Source organism: Nesoenas mayeri (genome assembly GCF_963082525.1).
Source record: "Nesoenas mayeri genome assembly, chromosome: 7".
Lineage (NCBI taxonomy): Eukaryota > Metazoa > Chordata > Aves > Columbiformes > Columbidae > Nesoenas > Nesoenas mayeri.
Window position 1 is genome coordinate 33046386 of NC_137551.1, and position 18683 is coordinate 33065068.

At 40.1% G+C, this 18683-nt stretch overlaps 1 protein-coding gene across 1 annotated transcript in view; it reads right to left on the bottom strand.

Moving 5' to 3' along the window:
* Positions 1-18185, bottom strand: part of PDZD8 (PDZ domain containing 8) — a 55878-nt gene extending 37693 nt beyond the window's left edge. Inside the window, exon 1 of the mRNA XM_080347837.1 lies at positions 17174-18185. Within this exon, the coding sequence (XP_080203963.1) occupies positions 17174-18072 (899 nt within the window). The 5' untranslated portion in view covers positions 18073-18185. The remainder of the gene's footprint in view (positions 1-17173) is intronic.
* Between the last annotated feature and the right edge of the window lie 498 nt (positions 18186-18683).

Below are 18683 nucleotides of genomic sequence, written 5' to 3' on the forward strand. Positions count from 1 at the left end.
CCCTGGCCCCGACACGGCCTCCCAGCGATTATTTCTGTTGAAGACTTACAAATAGCAGGACATGAGCCCCATCGCCTGCAGGATGTATCTGCCATTTCATGAGAAAGGAGCTTTTCATAAGGACTGTTTGCTCAACCAGAGGCATCTGCTTGTCACATTCAGAGATCACAATATGTTCAGGAAACAGTCACATGGATCTGAACTGAGGAGTTTCAGAGATTCAAATAAATAATGAAGCGCCCTTTAAGTGCCGGCACACTCTTTGGGAGGGAGCCCGGTGCCCCGATTCCAGACACTTGGTTTCTGGACGAGCATCAGCCTCATACAGAGCCATGAGAAAGACATTTCTTTTGTTCTCCTTGTGAATAAATACAACTCAACACTCCAGCTCTTTTCCTAAAATCCAATTCAACTCCTAACTTTAATTTGGTTCCAAGTTTCTCCCTCATTAACTCCACCAGGAAGGAACAGGCTTCAAATTGGTCAAGTCAAAACATTTAAGTTAAAGAAAATAAACTGAATAAATTATTTACGTCTACATATGAAAAACGTGAAGTGATTAAATCACATCAGCCACACTTTAGGCTTATAAGCATGCCATAAACAACCAACCCAAAACATTCCTCCTTGGTTTGATGTTTTGCTCATAATCTTTATAGTTCTTGAATTAAAGGCATAGTAAGCATCACATGAATGGGGAAAATAGCACCAAGACAATCCCATTATTTTCACTTTACAGATTCCTAAGACCTGCAGCCACTGCAGGGCTTGGCCACCTCCCCTCAGCACGAGCAAGGGTACCTGCTCCTTTCAGAAATGATTTCTACCACCTCAAAATACAGATTCTAGCTCAGCTTTTGTTAGGCAAAAAGGAAGAGTTAGGCAACCACACTGGAAAATAATGCCACGTTTTGAGTGAGTAAATACTTGTAGGTTGTTTTAGGTTTGTTTTTTTATTTGTTTGGGTTTTGTTGTTGTTGTTTTCCCAGCACAAATAAACAACTTTGCAACTAGTACTAGCAACTGCCTGTATACCTTGTCCCAAAAATCTATTAAAAAAAAAAGGTTTTCCACAGGAATCTCAAACTAATGAGCATCACTGGGAGCTTCAGTGAACTACAGAAACAAGATTTCTGGAAGGCAGAACAGACAAAGAAAGAGGATCCATTAGGTTACCATCACCTCTCCAAATTTCTGAAATACCAGGCTTACAAGTGTTAGTAATGATCAGGTCTTTCCCCTACAAATACCATAAAACAGCCTGCTGGCTATTTAACAAAATCACACTGCAACCTTCTGCTGCAGCATGGAATGACTAAATGATCCTCAGTACAAGACACTGTGGTAGATTAAGACAATGTTTACTATAATTTTGATTTCTAGTATCAAAACAGACATTTTAAAAATAATACAACAGTGAATACAAGAGGAAAAAATCTAAAATACTAATAATATATATATCTACAGACACAATAATATACAATAGGCAAAACACTTAGCAGTGTATGCTGGACTGTGCGGCACTGGTTAAATTTTCTACAAATATGGGATGAAAAGCAGTCTCAACATTTTTAATTTACAACAAGCACTTATGTTCACATTCTTAACACTGAAACTGATTTGCAAAATCCTAACACATTACCTACTTCCACTGGCATTAGTAACATGCAAACAGCTAAATATCTCACACTAAGTGCATTTTTAGTGTTTGAGTGCTGCTCTAAAGTCTTCCAATTTTATAACACAGCACTTATCTATTTAGGGTAATTTACTAAGAGCTTGTACATTTCCAAAATTGAACATTGGACAAATTACTATTTCAAGTAGATTTCAATCATCTAATAGTTAAATGAACTGTTGACAGTATTTAAATACAAGATAATCCAAATCTATTTGGAAAGATAAAACCACACACAAGGCAACCAGCAATTCACGCAGGCATCCCAGGTTCTCCCATCCTTTTTCCCTGTGACAGGGTAAGTCTGTGAGCTACTCTACCTTTTAAAAACCCACTGCTATAATACAGAACTTATTTTATTAAATACCTTGTGCAAATAACCTTGCTGTAATTTCTGTTACAGCTTTAAGAGTGTGTTTTGCTGCCATCTAATAATTAGTCCATCTTTAAAGAGTGAAAGTCCACCAATAAATTCCTTAAGAGAAATTCATCATACTGATGACGAAAGAAAAGATCATGCAGCCTACCAATAAACCTCCGTTCTAAATGTCCATAAAGTAACCTTGACAGTAAAATAAATGCCTGATTTTATCTCATCTGGCTCTCTGACCAGATGCTCATCACAGGATTCTCAGTTCCCTCTCTTAACTTCAACCAGTAGCCAAAAAAGTTAGTTATATAAAATCAGTGGACATCTGTCAGTGGAGAACAAGCCCTTAACAAATGGTTGGCAATCGGTCCATTCCATTTCAAGCCATGACAATGGCATGGGAAAATCCAGGAGACGCTCCTGACAGTACAACAGTTGAGAAAATGTTACCAAAAGGCACTTAGGAGAAATATAGTACCAGTTTAAACCAGGTTCTCCAAGGCAGATATTCATCGCAACTATATTAGACCCCTTTCGAGTAGTATCTGATGCTGCCACCTCCTTATTCAAAAAGGTCAAAAGGCAAAATTCATGCTCATGTCACAAGTCCCTGACCAACAGAGCAGGACACCACCAACCCAATCCATATATCCAAAAGCCTCCTTTTCAATTCCAAAGCTGCCAAATAATACTAAACAACTATCAGATGCAAGGTAGGTTTTGTGGGGGAGAGATTTTTTTAATTGTCTTAAACCACATTCATTAAGCCTTGGTAAACTCTTCATGTTCCCCAGAAGAACAATATAGGCGCACTGTAACTACTGTAGAAGAAAAAAACCCACACCTTATGGCCCTGTCTCAAAATTCTGTTTGAATATGTGATGCTATTAAAGCCTTTAAAAGTATCTTGGATGCTTAGAGTATATTATCAATTTCTTTTTAAATTAATCTCCCTCCCCAAATTGATCATCTTATTTGTCCAGAAGTCTAAAATGCAAATAGCACACTTATGAAAATGTTAAAAACCTAACATTTCAATTTAATAATATGAAGAGGAATAACCACAAACTTAAAGTGAAATTTTAGCAAGCAGAAAAAAAAAACCTATAAAGAATAATATTCAAAAGCAGCTGTCAAGTAGCAAAAGTGTTTCTTTACAAATAACAACAAAAAAATCATTTCACATGAGAAATTGCATCAGATGATTATACTGAAAGATGATTAAGTTATTCAATTAATATACAGGATTACAATTACGGGTATAGTAGTATGATACTGAACTCTTCCATGTGCAAAGCACAGCAAACCCGTTCCCAGACACCGTGCATGGAAAACCTCCCCTCTCCATTCCTGCCGCATTTCAGAGTCACTTCAGCAGCTCAATCGCTCTCCTCTCATCACCACTTCACTCAAAGTCAGAAATTCAAAGCTGCATCTGAAGAAAGGACCAAAACCCAAACAAATCAAGTTAGTTCCCTTCATTTTGGGTGTTTTCAGCCCCTGAATAACACTATTCTTCCTTCTCAGTTCTGTGGAACTCACCTACTTGGAACAACACTGTAATTCAGTGGTTTAGTTTTAGAAATGTCTGACCTATATTCCCATTTCATATTCAGTATTCTGTGATGATAGTTTTGTAGTCCTCAAGCCAGCTTTTAACAGAGGAAAGGAATCTTTTATACCTTAAGTTAATTAATGTTACCTAAATTAACTGCTCCCACTAGTATGTACTTTACAATAATTTTAGTTACATGACAAACTCTATTAAGAACATGGAAAAAGAAAAATTCACTTTATCTGGACAAAAATAAAGAAGCCCCTACATGTTTCTGTTTGTTGCATCTGTTAAGAATATCCAGAATAAGGGGCAAAAATAATTGTTAAGGGCTAAATACAGACGGGAACAAACTGTGAAAGGTCTTAGTAGCCCATTCCCTAACTGGAGAAGCAGAAAGACTTGCGGCTTCATTTCTAAATGCAGGACCAAGTTAGGATTTTGTAGAGGTTTTACAAAGAAGTAAGAACACTTTCCTAGAAGAAGCTCTGGGAAAAGTTTTAAATTATTCTCTGGGTTTCTAAAGGAACTTTGATGTCTAAAGCAGTTGTCTGAAAATTACTGGATATGTGTTTAAGGCCACATTAATCACTTGTATTATATGAATTCCAGCACTACTTTACTGCCATAAAATAAGATTAAACTTTGTCAGGTTTATGAAAATTTTAATTGAGTTACATTAACTATTTAAACCTTAATAAACAAGGCAAAAAGACTTTAAATCTCAGAAGAGCCCATCAGCTAAAAAAACCATGTTTATTATAAGGCTACACTGTGTACATAGCAAGACTTCAAGTTTTGTTTACAACTCTAAGTAAAAATTAAATCAAAATCTAAAGTCAGACTGTGTTTAGTAAAGCATCAATATACTTTCCTAAATGCTACTGTATGCAAAGATTCTGGTATCTAAAATATTTTTACAATAATAACTGCTGAATGTATTTTCAGTTTGGGGAGTACTTGAGAGGTTCAACCAACTACAGAACAGAACTGAGCCATTTCTACATTGCCTTTTTAATCTGATTCACAGAACTACAACCCATGAGCTTATTAAATGTATATATTAGAAAAAGAGTGATAGACACCAGATATTTTAAGTCATAAAAAAGTCTTCTATTCTTACATTGTGTGTAACTTCAGATGAAGTTTACTACTACAAAAATTCTAGAATATTACAACCCACTCCTAAAAGGGCATGATCACATTAATAAGATTTTAAAAGTACTTATGAGCAATCATTGGAGGCTCATTAGGTATTATAATGCAAACAGCTTATATCATTCTTCATGCTGAAGATAGAAGAACAGAATTCATCCTTAGTTTGAAAAAAATAATAGGGAAAAAAAAGTTCAGCCACTGTTTTCACTGATTTCACAAGGAAAAAAGCTGCAGAAGCGTCTCAGTATTCATAGTCAGAGCACTTGAGCAATTCAAACGATACTCTTATTCAGTATAGAAATATAATTTCAGTTTTACCAACACCCATGAAAATTTGGCTTACAAATAACCTGGAAAACACTGATGAGAGAGTAGGTTTATTTTCTAGGCAGTTTCATGGAAAAGTGCAAATCGGTTCTAGCACTCCACCCACTGTGTTACAGGATATTCTGCCACAGGCATGTGGGAGGCTCATACACATAAGTTCTCAATATATGAACAGTCACTTTTTAAATCAAGACCTCAAAAAAGAGAGGCGGCAGCAAAGACTCTTTTTTCTTCAAAGATGTTTCACACATTTCCAGATTCTTATTATGGTGATATCAGTATCCGTGAGGTATATCTCCAATCAGACACTCAAAACAAGCCCTTTTATAACTTTAAGACTCACTCTACAAGAACAGATAAAAGAATAAATGCGAATAGTCAAGTAGCTCCTTCCAAAAAGGCCAGTAGAATATTTTTTTCTGCTTATATGATAGAAGTCATTGTAAATACAGCCAGGAGAGACTTAAAGACTCGACACTGCTGTCTGTATTGAAATAGCCACAGGTAAAAAAGAAATCTTGAATCAGGCTTATCAAAACTACTTTCTTATCAGCACAAACGACCAATTTGACCATGCACAGACTTTTTTGCATTTCAGGAATACTAGTTTTCCAAATTCTAAATTCCATAGCTGCTGAAATAGCTTAGTTCATGCAGTCAATGCAAGCTTGATCTCCTTAAGCTTTCACGTGGTAGGTTTTTTTAAATTGTATGTGACCGAGCTGAAAGCCAACTGTTGGTTCAAATTAAGAGAAAGAGATCAAAATCCTGATATATTTCAGTCTCAGACAAGACAAAGACAAAATTTCCCTGTCTGACCAGAAAGCCTGAATCGTCGTGGCACTGCTCCAAATGGGACACGAGATGCAGAATACGTTCTTGTTCGCGTAGAGCTGGAAGAGAGGCAGCCCCACCAGTAAGCAGCTTTTAGGCTTTCAAGGAGAAAATAGCAGGAGGAACCCCCTGAAAATGAACAAATCTGAGCCACCCCAAAATTCTACCTTCAGCCAGTTCGATTAGAGTTTAGTTCCCGTAACTGATGCTGACAAACTTCTCACTTTAGCATTATATTCTCCCATAAGAAGGTCTCAAGTCTCTCTACAAATATCATCTCTGCAATCCAGTCAGAGGAAAATGACGTTCTAATAGAAGTCTGAAGTCCATACACATGGCTCGTTCATTGAGCTCAAGGGTTTTAATCCTCTGCTCTGAACACTAACCTGCATCCATACAAAAACTGACAACATTCTATTAGGTCACCCAGAAAATGACTTTGTCACTGCTGGAAACAGTCTGTCAGCTGTAAACCAAAAGTGAAAAAATATCTGTATTTGTTCTGAATTCTAAACACGATGGCTTTCCAAGGTCTATCCTTACTCCTCCAGTCAGCTTCAAAAGTACTGAAACTACAGAAGCTTCTCCTCTACATTTATCTAGTCATCTCTGATAAGACAAAAAATGGTCCAATTCACACCCTTAAAGTCTTCCAAAGTGTTGGAGACAGTCTCGCTCAGCATTAGGAGGACCATTTTCAAAGCTGAGATGACTGGTTCACCCTGAAATTGTAAACAGCAGGAATCAGAGCTCAGCTTTTCTGACTGCAGTGGTGGGGACTGATGGGGACACACCACGGTACACACTTGCCAACCATCCCCCAAGCAAATGTGTCACCATTTGAGAGTCACAGCATTTTATTAATGGGCCTGTGCTGTAAACAGGGTTACCTAACACCTGGACGTGACCTGTGGCACCACTGTTGACCGGCAAATACAGGGGGGGATTGCAAGAGTAATTAACAGGACAGGTCCCTGCACTTTGCAAATCCTACAAGCTGAAGCCAGGACTGGGATTCCATTTGAAAGACACAGCTGCTCAAATTACCATAACCTTCTCCCACACCATCCCCACAATGAATTTGGATATTTTCTCTAATTTGCCCTTCTTTGAACAGGAAGAAAAAAAAAAAAATCTGAGTTTTTGTAGTATTGTTTTAAAACAATAACCCTGACATTGCTGTTCCCACCTCACCTCCCCTTGTAATCCACTGGGCTCTTTGCCTGGCAACATTAGAATCTGTTTTGCTTATTGCATTAAGTTTTGTTAGCAAGCATGCAGAGTAATTCTTTACAAAAAATACAAACTGTTGTGAAGCTTTCAGAGTTACTGCATCATTTCCACTGTTGAATTACTTAGGAATTATTCACCCAGCCAGATCATTCATAACAGAGATTCAAACAACTCCATGAAGCCTTTTGCTATGTCACCGCAACACTATGATCTTCCATTTCTACTGTTCCTATTTTAGCTCAGGCAAACAAGAATAACAGTTTAAGTAATTTGCTACACAAATAACATTCAAGTAAAAGTCCATTTTGGCTCTTACTACACAATGGCTTACACTTAAAATACTATCTAAAAGTATATTTGACAGGATATTTCTCAAAGGTTTTAGCACCATTTAAAGTATTTTACATTTGTGGTATTAGTTATTGTAATTAGTAGTATCTTCACTTCAGTGACACTTGGAAACAAAATGTGAACTTGTACTTAATACCATTATAAAACCAAATTGCAGTATTTATAGACATTTCCTTCTGAATGGGCATTTTTCATAACTGTTGCCATTAAAACTGATAAAGGAAAATATACTGAAAGTTAGCATTACGAATGATAAGAGAGTAATGAACAAAGTAATCTGTGGGTATCTGATGGAAATGATAATATTTATTAATTTCTGTCCCATATTTTAAAATTTTGTAAATTTAATCTCAAATTATCCTTTAACTTTTATCATTCAAGCAGCACAAAATTGCTAAAAAAAAAAGTTTACCCGAAAGACTATCCTAATTTAATTTTATGCTAGTCAAATCAGGTAATCAATTACTGTCTTTGAGTATGTGTAACAGTCTGATTATCATCAGCTGCTCTTTGTAATACAGTCTTTATTGCAGACAGATTTTTACAACATCTGATAAACCTTGAAAAATGGGAAAATTATGTCATGAAAAATACACAGTGACACAAAATAGCTTTAATGGAGAGGGCTGGGTGCCCTGCTCCTCACAGACTGTTCCACTGAACTACAGCAAAGCTGCAAGCTGAACAGAGGAATTAAGAAACTATGAAAGTTGTTGCCATGTAGTTTTAAGGCTAAAACGAATTTAAACAGCTAAGTGGGGTGGGGAATGAAGTAGCTCTCCAGAGCCCAACCCAGAGTTGAAAACAATTTCTGCCTTTCATTGCACAAAATAATAAGTTTTTTCCTGTCTTTCTCCTCTGCTACACCCAGCAACCCCTTGGCAGCATTCATAGCCATCTATGGCCACACGTCTATTAATAAAATGCTGCCAGGTCCTGCAGTAAAGAGAGATGCTCTGGGCTGCCAAAGCCAACTCAGCACGTCCCCACCTCGATGGGCAGAGCCATTTCAGAGCACCCGCACCCTGACACCGCGTACACAACCAGTTCACTGTTGGTTGGGCACTTCAGTCCTACTGCAGAAACTTCCTTTGCAACACGAACAAATCCATCAACTGAAGTCTTCACTGCGGATTTTTTTCCACTAATTTACTAGATACACTGGCTGGGATCACTGAACATCGTGAAGGTCTGAATTGTAGCCCGGAGTTGACTGGCTTGTGAAACAACTGTTAAACAGTGAAGGTAAATGACAACAGGAAAAGTTCCCAAAACTTGCATGGATCTTACTCATGCCCCTCAACCGAGATGAACACACCAGCAGTAAGTTCTTTAGTTTAACCAGAAACTGCTCAAGAAATTATTTATAAATTCTGTGTTCAGTTTAGTATTGCACAATGAACCTGACAAATGTTTATAAAATAGTGACTCTCAAATCTCCTTCAAATCAGCTGGCATCCATACTCACTTCCAAACCAGGAATTTAACCACAGTTATGAACAAGTACTCCTCAGCCCTCAAACATCAAAACAAACACTTTCAAGAGAGCATTTTTTCTTCATTGTATAAAATACTGATATTCGTGTATCACAGAATCACATTTATAATATTGGATCATTGCTTTCTTCTGGATAAAAGCACTGTTTGGGATCATCATGTAAAGGTTTTTATAGTTCCACAATTAATAGATTTTAGCAGACCTGGGTAGCACAAATTATTAACTTAACAAACCGCATAGGTATGTAACATTCTCTCCATACTCATTTTAGACAATAAAGCTTATAATCATAGAAGAAGTTTTAAATTTTAAAAGTCTTTTCCTATTCTCTAAAGAACAATAATATCAAGAAAAACCAAATGTTGAAATGGTTTTAAATCAAACAAGTGTGAACATGAACTGTAAACACAGGAGCACATCGGGTGACTTGAGGCAATCTCTGCAGGAATGCAGAACAAGTGGTTTCCCATAGAAACCCAGCAACATGAAAGGACCGACTCCAGTCCGGAAATCAGCAGACCAAGACTAAGCTTCACCATCCCTACAGCACCACACTGTTTCCACAACAACAACTGCTAAAACCTACTGTCTTTGCTCAGGCTGCTTATTTAAGTATCATTTCCTAATGAAAATATTGACTATTTCACATGCTTAATATATATAAAATGGGTTCTAGAAGAGACTCATGCATTTTGACATCTAACACGCTACTGAGAGCTCTATCAGCTACCCGTTTCTACAGGTAAATTCTGTGCCTTTGTTCCTTGAAGTAATGTCCCTCAAGAAAAATCCAGTGTTCAGTTTTGTGTGACAGGTAGGGAAATACTAGCCACACTATCTATCCACAGCAACTAAAAATCATAATACAACCTGTAGAAGGTGATTCAGATTAGCCCAACTCTAGTGCTCAAACACATCTACCTGCTCCAACAGACGGGATCAGAGCCAAACTCAGACATTTGTTGGATGCCTACAGTCCGGCAATGTGATTAACTCCTGTATGCTCTGTATTTCCTTTGAAAAGAAAGGTTACCTTTCAAAAAATGAAAAAGTACTAATGCTTATTTCATATTTTAAATAAAATAAATTAAAGCTATACAAATTACGACAACTGAATAAAAAGAAGTATTTGTTCACACTGAGCAGCCAGATCAGATTTCAGGTGAGCAGCAGAGTGAGGTCTCAATTCTAGGGCACGCAAAACACCATGAAGTGCCAAATAAGTCTTATTGGATTTTTTCAGAGCCTTCATTCACTATCCACATAAAAGAAGGTCACTTCAGGACTAAGTAATTTTTAAACACAGAACAGCAAAGGTGTTAAATGAGGTAATTTTCTTTTCATTATTATTGCACAAAGAATCTTTCATACGCTGTTTCAAGCATGAGAAGTTGAAGGAGGCTTTATTTTCCCATCAGACCAATTAACCTTAATGCTTATTGGATGGATTGCTACCTACAGCAAACACAAACAGTAATCAGCATAACTTATTCTTCTGTCTTAATCTCTCCCTTCAACTGAGGGATCTTTTTTTTTGTCCCTAACTATACCCATGGTCTCCCAGTTTCCCCACTAATCCATCTCAAGTCGGAAAGAAAAACAAAGTAACAGCTGCTGACTAATCATAAGAAAAGGCTCACTCGTAACCTGAAAAGAATGCCACCTGTGTACTGAGAAATGTCCAAAAAGTAGCTGGTCATTCATTCACTCTGACTTTATAATGAACAATTTCAAACCAGCATTCTTTCAGAATTACACCTTTCCAGAGTGAAGGCCTGTGAAGGGCTGGAGCTGGGGAAGAGACCAAAAGATTTCAAAACCCCTAGAACCAATAGGTTTTGAACTTGATATCTACATAAGGTGATTTACATTCATGTTTTGTAACACATACGTGTTTCTTCGGCTTAAATAAAGGTATTTAGTGAACCTCCAGACCTAATGTATATCTGAGACAGACCGCTCCTAAAGTAAAGACAGCAAAAAGCTCCACACTACAAAAAGCTTACTTTTACACATGTAGCACCCTTGAAGAAATGAAAATATTTGTGTTCTGGGGTTTAGTTTTGTTTACTGTGTGTCAGGTTGCCTACAGATCCACTTATCTAACTCCTGTATGAGTAAGAAAAACTACTAGTCCATGTATAACAAAGACAATCTTCTGAGCATGAAACTACTGTCTACAGACAGATCTGCTGGTTCCAATTATCACCACATTGCCATTAGCAGAACAAGTCTTTGTGCTGGCATCAGAGCATTAACCCTCTGCAACAGTCTGACAACCCACAGGGCTCACAGTGCTGCTTTACCAGCCATTTTTGCAGAGCAGAAAAGGACTCAGATCCTGGGTTGTTGATGTTGTTTGGGTTTTTTTGTTTGGTTGCTTTTAAATGCTTCTGTATACTTGAAGATTTGTGCACCTTGAACAGGCATGGCATTAAAAAAAAAAAAGCAAAAAAGCATTTTTATTCAGCAGCAACAGGAATGAGAACTTCAAACAGGAGTGCCTTACAGATTTAACTAGTAAGAGAGATTCGTATCACAAGCACAGTAGAAATTCACTCAGAAGAAGAATCTCCATATCCTCTCCCTTTGCAGAAGCTGTAGAGAAAGTAGGTATCTCTACCGGCTGCTGATTTCTGAAGTTAAAACATGCTCACAATCTCAATCTCTACCATTATTTCTGAGTATAACCTCATCATATGAATAATATATACCTTTTTAAATTATACTTTTTCCAATACCTCTATTACTATATTACGAAATCATTTCTATTATAAAACACACTTCAAATCAATAGCTACTTATATTACTACCTAAGTTTCCAAAAAATAAGAAACTGCTGTGTAACATTCAAAGTGCATTCTCTAATGGTAAGTTAAAATAGGCTTTTCTAATGGTTCTTCCCAGTGAAATTCAATATAGCCCCAGCTTCCAAATAAAGCATGGAATTATTTAACGTGACTAACTATATTGCAAATGATTAGTTCCAAGGATAGTTCATGTTGAAAGAGACCTCAGGAGGTCATCTAAATACCTGATATAGAAATGTTAGAAGTAATCCTTTGTGAGATTACTGCTAAAGAAAATAAAGCTATTCCACTCTGTAGTAGCATGTCTTAAAGCAAAGTATAGTTTCTCCAGCAGGCTAGTATCAATACACTAAAAAAAGCTAATATTTTGTGACAAACTCAGGAACCAAGTGTTCTTGAAATATACCGAACTGCCGCACTGCTTAGGCAATACCTAATCTGCTTACAATATAATTGATGAACTTGCAAGACCCCACATTTAGGGAAAAAGGCAAAAAAACCCCACACAGCACAGCAACTGTTAGATTTTTTTTTTTTTTTTACCTTATTAAGAAATTCTGTGAAATTAAGTTCTGGAGGGAGACTACACTATGAGTACTTCCTCCTCACCTTTTACATACACACAAATTGTTTTGTATCTTCGTGACGGCAAAGTGTATTTTTATTCTCTAGAAAGAGCCCAAAAGCCAAAGCTCTCCAAAACATATGCAAAGCAAGATCAGGACCTGTTCAATACAGCTAGATAATACAGCATAATTAGTGTACCTATATACCTGATATGATGGGGGAGAACATCAAGGTTGCCACCAATAAGCAGCTTAATACTAGGTTAATGAGCAAGCTATAGCTCATAAAAGAAGTAATGGAGATGAACCCATGACTACTGCAACAGCACCAGCGAGCAAGGGGATAAACACCTGAAACAGTCTTTACTCCGTTTCTAAATAATAAATGCTAAGGCAATGCTAGTAACTACAGCTTTGTGTTAACCACTTTATCCTACTATTAAAAAGAACAAGATATAGAGAATTAAAACCAATATGAACAATGTCTACAATACTACTTCTAAAGAACTGTTTGAGTCTATACAATGAAAAACAAAAGCTGGACAGAGGCCCCTAGATAAACTCCACTCTATGCTGATAATTATCTACCACCCTGTTCTAGTGAAAGAAACCTACATGAAAAATCCAGTGTCCAGTCAAGCCAATGGGCAACATCGACTAAATGTGGTTCCTGAGAGTATCAGCATTAGAGATGTTGGGATAGTGAGACCAGTGGTGGGTCGGTGGCGACCCTGCACAACACCAACAGTCAACATCATGAACAACCAACAGGAAAGTCAAGGCTTTCCATGCTCATTCCGAAGCTCTATCCAATTTGTCTTAAAACTAAAAAAAAGGTATAATTTAACTAGTTAATTCAAGTCACAATACAGTTGTGGATTATGTAGAGCCTACAACTCTCCATTACCTTACTGAAGTTAGGGCTAGTTATAAAAATCCATCTTGACTCACAGTTACCTAGTTTCTCAAGAGTGCACCAGAACTCTTGTGTATTGGAGAAGGAAAAAACCCCACAACACGTCATTTTAGATCTTCCTCACATCTGAACAGGAAACTTCTGACAGACCACAATGCTTTCAAAAAACCTGTGTGCATTTCTATTACAAAGCAACAACAAATACATTAAGGTTAAAGTTCGCTACAAGACATCAGTAACCCTCGCTATTACCAATTGAATAGCATGCACAAATCCATTAGCAGTGATGTCTAAAAAATTTAGAAAGAAAAGCCTACCATTCACTGAATTTTACCAGCAGCCTTGCTTCCAGAGATTTAACCAAATTCTACTATACAAGATAATAATTGCCATTCAATGGCAGAGCAGCTTCAAAATAGGTTGTTTTGCCACACACAAATGCATTTCTAAAGCACCAAAAGTGATTACACACTATTAGAATAAAACACGAATTACTATTTGTTTAGACATAACATGCATCCCTCCTTTTACAATTAGTAAGCAATTGCTTTTATAGAGAAAATTGTACATAAAACACTAGACAAACTTTAAAATGCACTAATTAGTCTACGCTGCCTCCCTTCATATGCATTTAAGAGCATATCAGGAATGCAAGATGCCTTTTTCTGCTTTCAAGCTACAGTTACACACATTGCACAAAGTCACTCCTAGTGATGGATGATACAAAAGAAGACCTCACTAATTTCTGCTTTGCTACACAGAATTTTGCACATAACTGGAAAGAATACAAAACTATGTGTGTAGTAATTTGGCTGTAGCAACAGACAATATAGGTGTAATGACACCACGCTTACTTTTTTTAAATGCAGTATTTTACAATTAAATAACAGAGGGAAGGGGATGTGTCCTTGACACAAACTTACTTAAAGGATATTCAAAATCACCTGTGAGCAAAAGTACTTCTGCCATTCGCTACCAAGTAAGAACTTCTATGAGTTGCCTAATACAAAAGGCAAATAAAATTACATATTTTAATGCTACTTAGCACCTTGAAACAAGATAAAACTTCTTTGTGGACTTCAATCTGGAAGCTAGCAGGGTTACAAAGTTCCCCTTTAACCAGCTGAAAGAACTTCCTGAGCTCCAAGTGTGTTTGTTTACAAGGTTGTAATTACTGCTATTCAAAGATTTATTTATGAAGTTACTTGAGCAAGAGCAGGGAGACATCAAAAAGGTTTTGAACTACACATGGAAGCAAACACTGACTATGTACTTAGACAAAAGACATATACGGCATAGGAAAAAAATGGGGAGAGGATAAGCACATTCCCTGGAGATGAGAAATTGTTAAAGCTTTAAGTAAGGTAACAGGTCATTAAGCAGTTGTGAAACCCTCCTGACTTCTGCCTATACATTCTTTGCTAAGGAATATATTAACATACCATAATCCCAAGACAATGTATTCTTACAAATTCTTCTAAAAAATACCAAGTTGTCATCTTATCAGCAGGGTGCCTGATTTTCCAAATCACTTCTCTGTATCAGCTAAATCATAACATCTCAACTATGCCACCACATAAAAGTCTGTTGTTACCACTGACCTGTTAGCAAGTTTTGCTTGTCTAGGGATCTACCTGCATAAACTGATACATGCATGTGGAGAATACGTGTTTTCAGTCTGTGTTCCACAAAACCATGGGCAACTGTGGACAGCTAGAGGTTCACAGACAGCTACAGGTTTCCATGCAGGGTCTGTGTTTCCACTTGAAGATTTAAAGGCAAAGTTCGAGACAGTTAGGACACCACTGACCCAATCTTCCTTCCTTAAGACAATTCATTAATGCGCATTAAGCTTAAGTGTCCTGCCTTCCCCCTTCACAACACAGTGGGTCAGAATGACATGTTTAGAACACGGTATAATATTTAAATGCCAAAAGCACCATATGCAGGGCTTGACAACGTTGCATTGAACATGTCACCCTATGCTACCAACCTACTATCTAGTGTAGAAACCAGACATGACACTATTCCCTTCTCAAGCATTCACAAACTCCCAACTCCTTATAACTTAAATGGAACATAGTAAAATAACAGTTCATTCTTAGTTTTACAATAATTTATGTAGCTCTATAATAATTTGTGCTTCCTATAATGAGCTCAGTGTCAGTTACACCTTCTATCCTCACCCTTCTTCCCATTTCTGTCGCAAACATGGTGCTCTGCTTCTTTCCTTATTCTCCCCTCCAGTCCCTTTAACATGACAGTGACTCACACATGCCTTATCCATCCATTCTGGTGCAGAAAGTTAGAGAAATACGTGAAAAACTCATTGCCTCTAAATGATGAGAGTGCCCTACTGCCCAAGTGCATCTCCTGATGACAATCCTCCTCTCCTGAAGGGGAGGAGCACATTCATCATTGGTTCCACAGGTTCCAAAGATTGTTTGCTCTACTTGCCCTCTGTAGGTAGGCCAAGAGTGCTACTTCAGGCTCTTCTCCATGGTTAACAGCTTCAGTCTCTTTCCAACACAGTGAGAGAATGGAAGCAAACTTGCTCTTGACAGCTGCCCTGCTGCCCAAGATTGCTGTCTTCCAGAAAGCAATTCAATACTGCAAAACCTGAGAGGATCACCACATTACTCGAAGAAGCTACTCATTGCCCTGTCCCGGCTTTCCAAGTCTTGTGGATATTTTACATGTTCACTTTCATGAGAACTCTTAAGAGTTCTGTTGCAGAAGAACTGTCTGAAAGAGCTGTAAGAATTACATCACTGCAAAGCTAATTACACTGCAAAATTCCAATAGGCATTTTCAGTTACTCATCTCTGATGAATTTCAGAGAAAATGCTTACTGCAGAAGAATGTGGTAAACAAAATAAAAATCCTTACCTAACACACCACACAAGCTACAAAAAATAAACAAAAAAGAAATGAAACATGGTATCATAAGAGTGGTAAGACACATGACAGAAAGGGAACATGGGACCTGAACAAGGAATGGTGGGACATTCAACTAAGGGTGGAATCAAAGTAAAGATGCCTCTTCTACTACAGAAATCACAGAATGGTTGGGGTTGGAAGGGACCCCTCGAGATCATCTAGTGCAACCACCCTGCAGGTTCACCTACAGGAGGTTGCAAAGGATCGTGTCCAGGTGGGTTTTATACATCTCCAGAGGAGACCCCATGAATATCACTGAACATTTCATTATATTCACTATATAATGCAGTTTGTACTACAGTGTGTCCATTTATAAAAGAAAACATACAAAAATCTAAGAGGTCCCTCAAAGTTTTACTTGCCACAATAGTGGCAATACCTCCCTTAAGAGCTTTTAGATTTCTCCAGTTACTGTAGAAATTCAGCAAACCAGAAAGGAAGAGGACACCATCTCTCATGGGATCTCAAAAATACTCCCTAGAGAGTGAACTTTATTCCTTCTCACATTAAGTAACAACCACCTTGCCTCTATAGGTAAGCATAAGCCACAAATCTCATCCAGGTTGCTCACCAGTGGCAGAAGCCTGGGAGAAGGACACCTCAAACCGTACACATTATCCACAGAGCCACCTTTTACAAGGAGGGATATCACATTCCTGTTGTTAGACACCTAACAGGATCCCAACATTTTTTGATATCTACTAATTCTGCCCTTTAGCTACATGTCCGGGGCACGCCACAATCTCACAGTGCAATGGGTTCTTCACCTATTATAAATGGAAAACCATACTTACCTTCATGGAAAGCTTTCTACATCAGACAAGCAATGTACAAGCTGTAGAAATGCCAAAAGCAATCTCTTTTTATTTACTAACAGCAGAACAGCAATTCTAATGGACACCACCAAAAATAACATCGAGGACACGGGCCATCTTACCTGATTTTATAGTTGGGTAAGGTGTGCTTGCGCTTAATCACTTTCCTGAACTGGTTCACAATGATTGAATTGAGCTGATGCACCGTCCTCCCTTCAAACAGCGACTTGGCTTCGATCAGTATCAGTGGGTCATCCATAAAGGAGAAGGACCAGTGCGTGAAGGGCCGGCGTGTGAAGACCAGCTTCAGCCTCCCCATCACCCGGGAGATCTTGACGAAGAGGTAGGCCGACTTGCCAAAGACCAGGTCGGCATCGATGGCCAAGTGGAAGCCACCGTTGTACTCCAGGTCCACCTCAAAGCCCAGCTCCTCCGGGCAACCCTCTTCATTGCAGAGCACCGGCCGAATGAGCTTGACCGACTTGAAGACAGGCAGGACGTTGCCGAGACAGACATCTCTGAGGCTGAGCCCCTCCAGCACCTTCCCCGCCACCTTGGTCTGCAGCAGCTCCTCGAACTCCACCTTGATCTTCTTGGTGACCCAGTCCCTGACCAGGGCCGTGTCCCTGAGCTCCCTGAAGAGGAAGAGGAAGATGGCATTGAGGAACTGGCACGTCTCCTCGCGGGGACAGGGGTCCGCAGGGGGCTCCGGCTGCTGCTGAAGTGGCGGCTGTTTGGCGCTGGGCTCCGGGCCCGGGGCGGCGGCGGGAGCCGCGGCGGCCGGCGCTGAGGCCGGGGCAGCTCCGGGGACCGGCTCCGGAGCCGCCTGGCTGCCGGCCGGCTCCGAGCCTTGCAGGTATTCCCTGAGGGTGGAGTCGGGCGCGACGCGGGTGTAGACGGTACCGGGGAAGCCCGTCGTGGGGGGCTCCGGCTCCCTCCTGTACAGCAGCAGGAGCTGCAGCAGGAGCGTGAGGAAGCAGCCGGCCAGCGCCGAGAGCAGGATCACATAGACCAGCAGCATCCTCGCCGCCCCGCGCCCCGAGCGCGCTGCCCTCACCGCGCCGCCGCCACGGCGGGGGCCGCGCCCGCAGGCCGGCGTTTAACGGCGGCGGCCGCCCGAGGCCGCCTCATCCGGGTCCCCCCACCGCCCTCTCCGCGGCGGCGGGCAGGGGGCGGGGCGAGGGGCTGTGCCAGCCAACGGGAGGCGCGGCGCTCCCCTCCGCGCGGTCCCATTGGTAGAGACGGGAAGACTTCGCCGGGTACGTCACGGCACAGCGCGGTGTGGCGTCACAGCGCGAAGGGCGCATGCGCGGGCGGTGAGCCTCCGCGGCCGCGCTGTGGGCGGGCCAGGTGGGGGGGGCGGGTACAGGTACACGGCACCTCGGGAGCTGCCTTTAGAGCGGGACGTGGCTCTGTGGCCGCTGCCTGTGAACGGGAGGGGCCGTGAGCGCTGTTTTGGGTGCCTCGCCATGAGGACAGCGGGTGGGCAGTTCACCTGAGCACCCCCGGGTGCCGTTCTGTCAGTCGGGGGTGTCCGGGCCGCCGTCCGCCGCAGCACTGAAGGCAGCGCTGCCAAGAGAGGGGCCGCGGACGGTGACCCGTTGGTTCGGGCGCTGGGTTGCTCGAGGAATG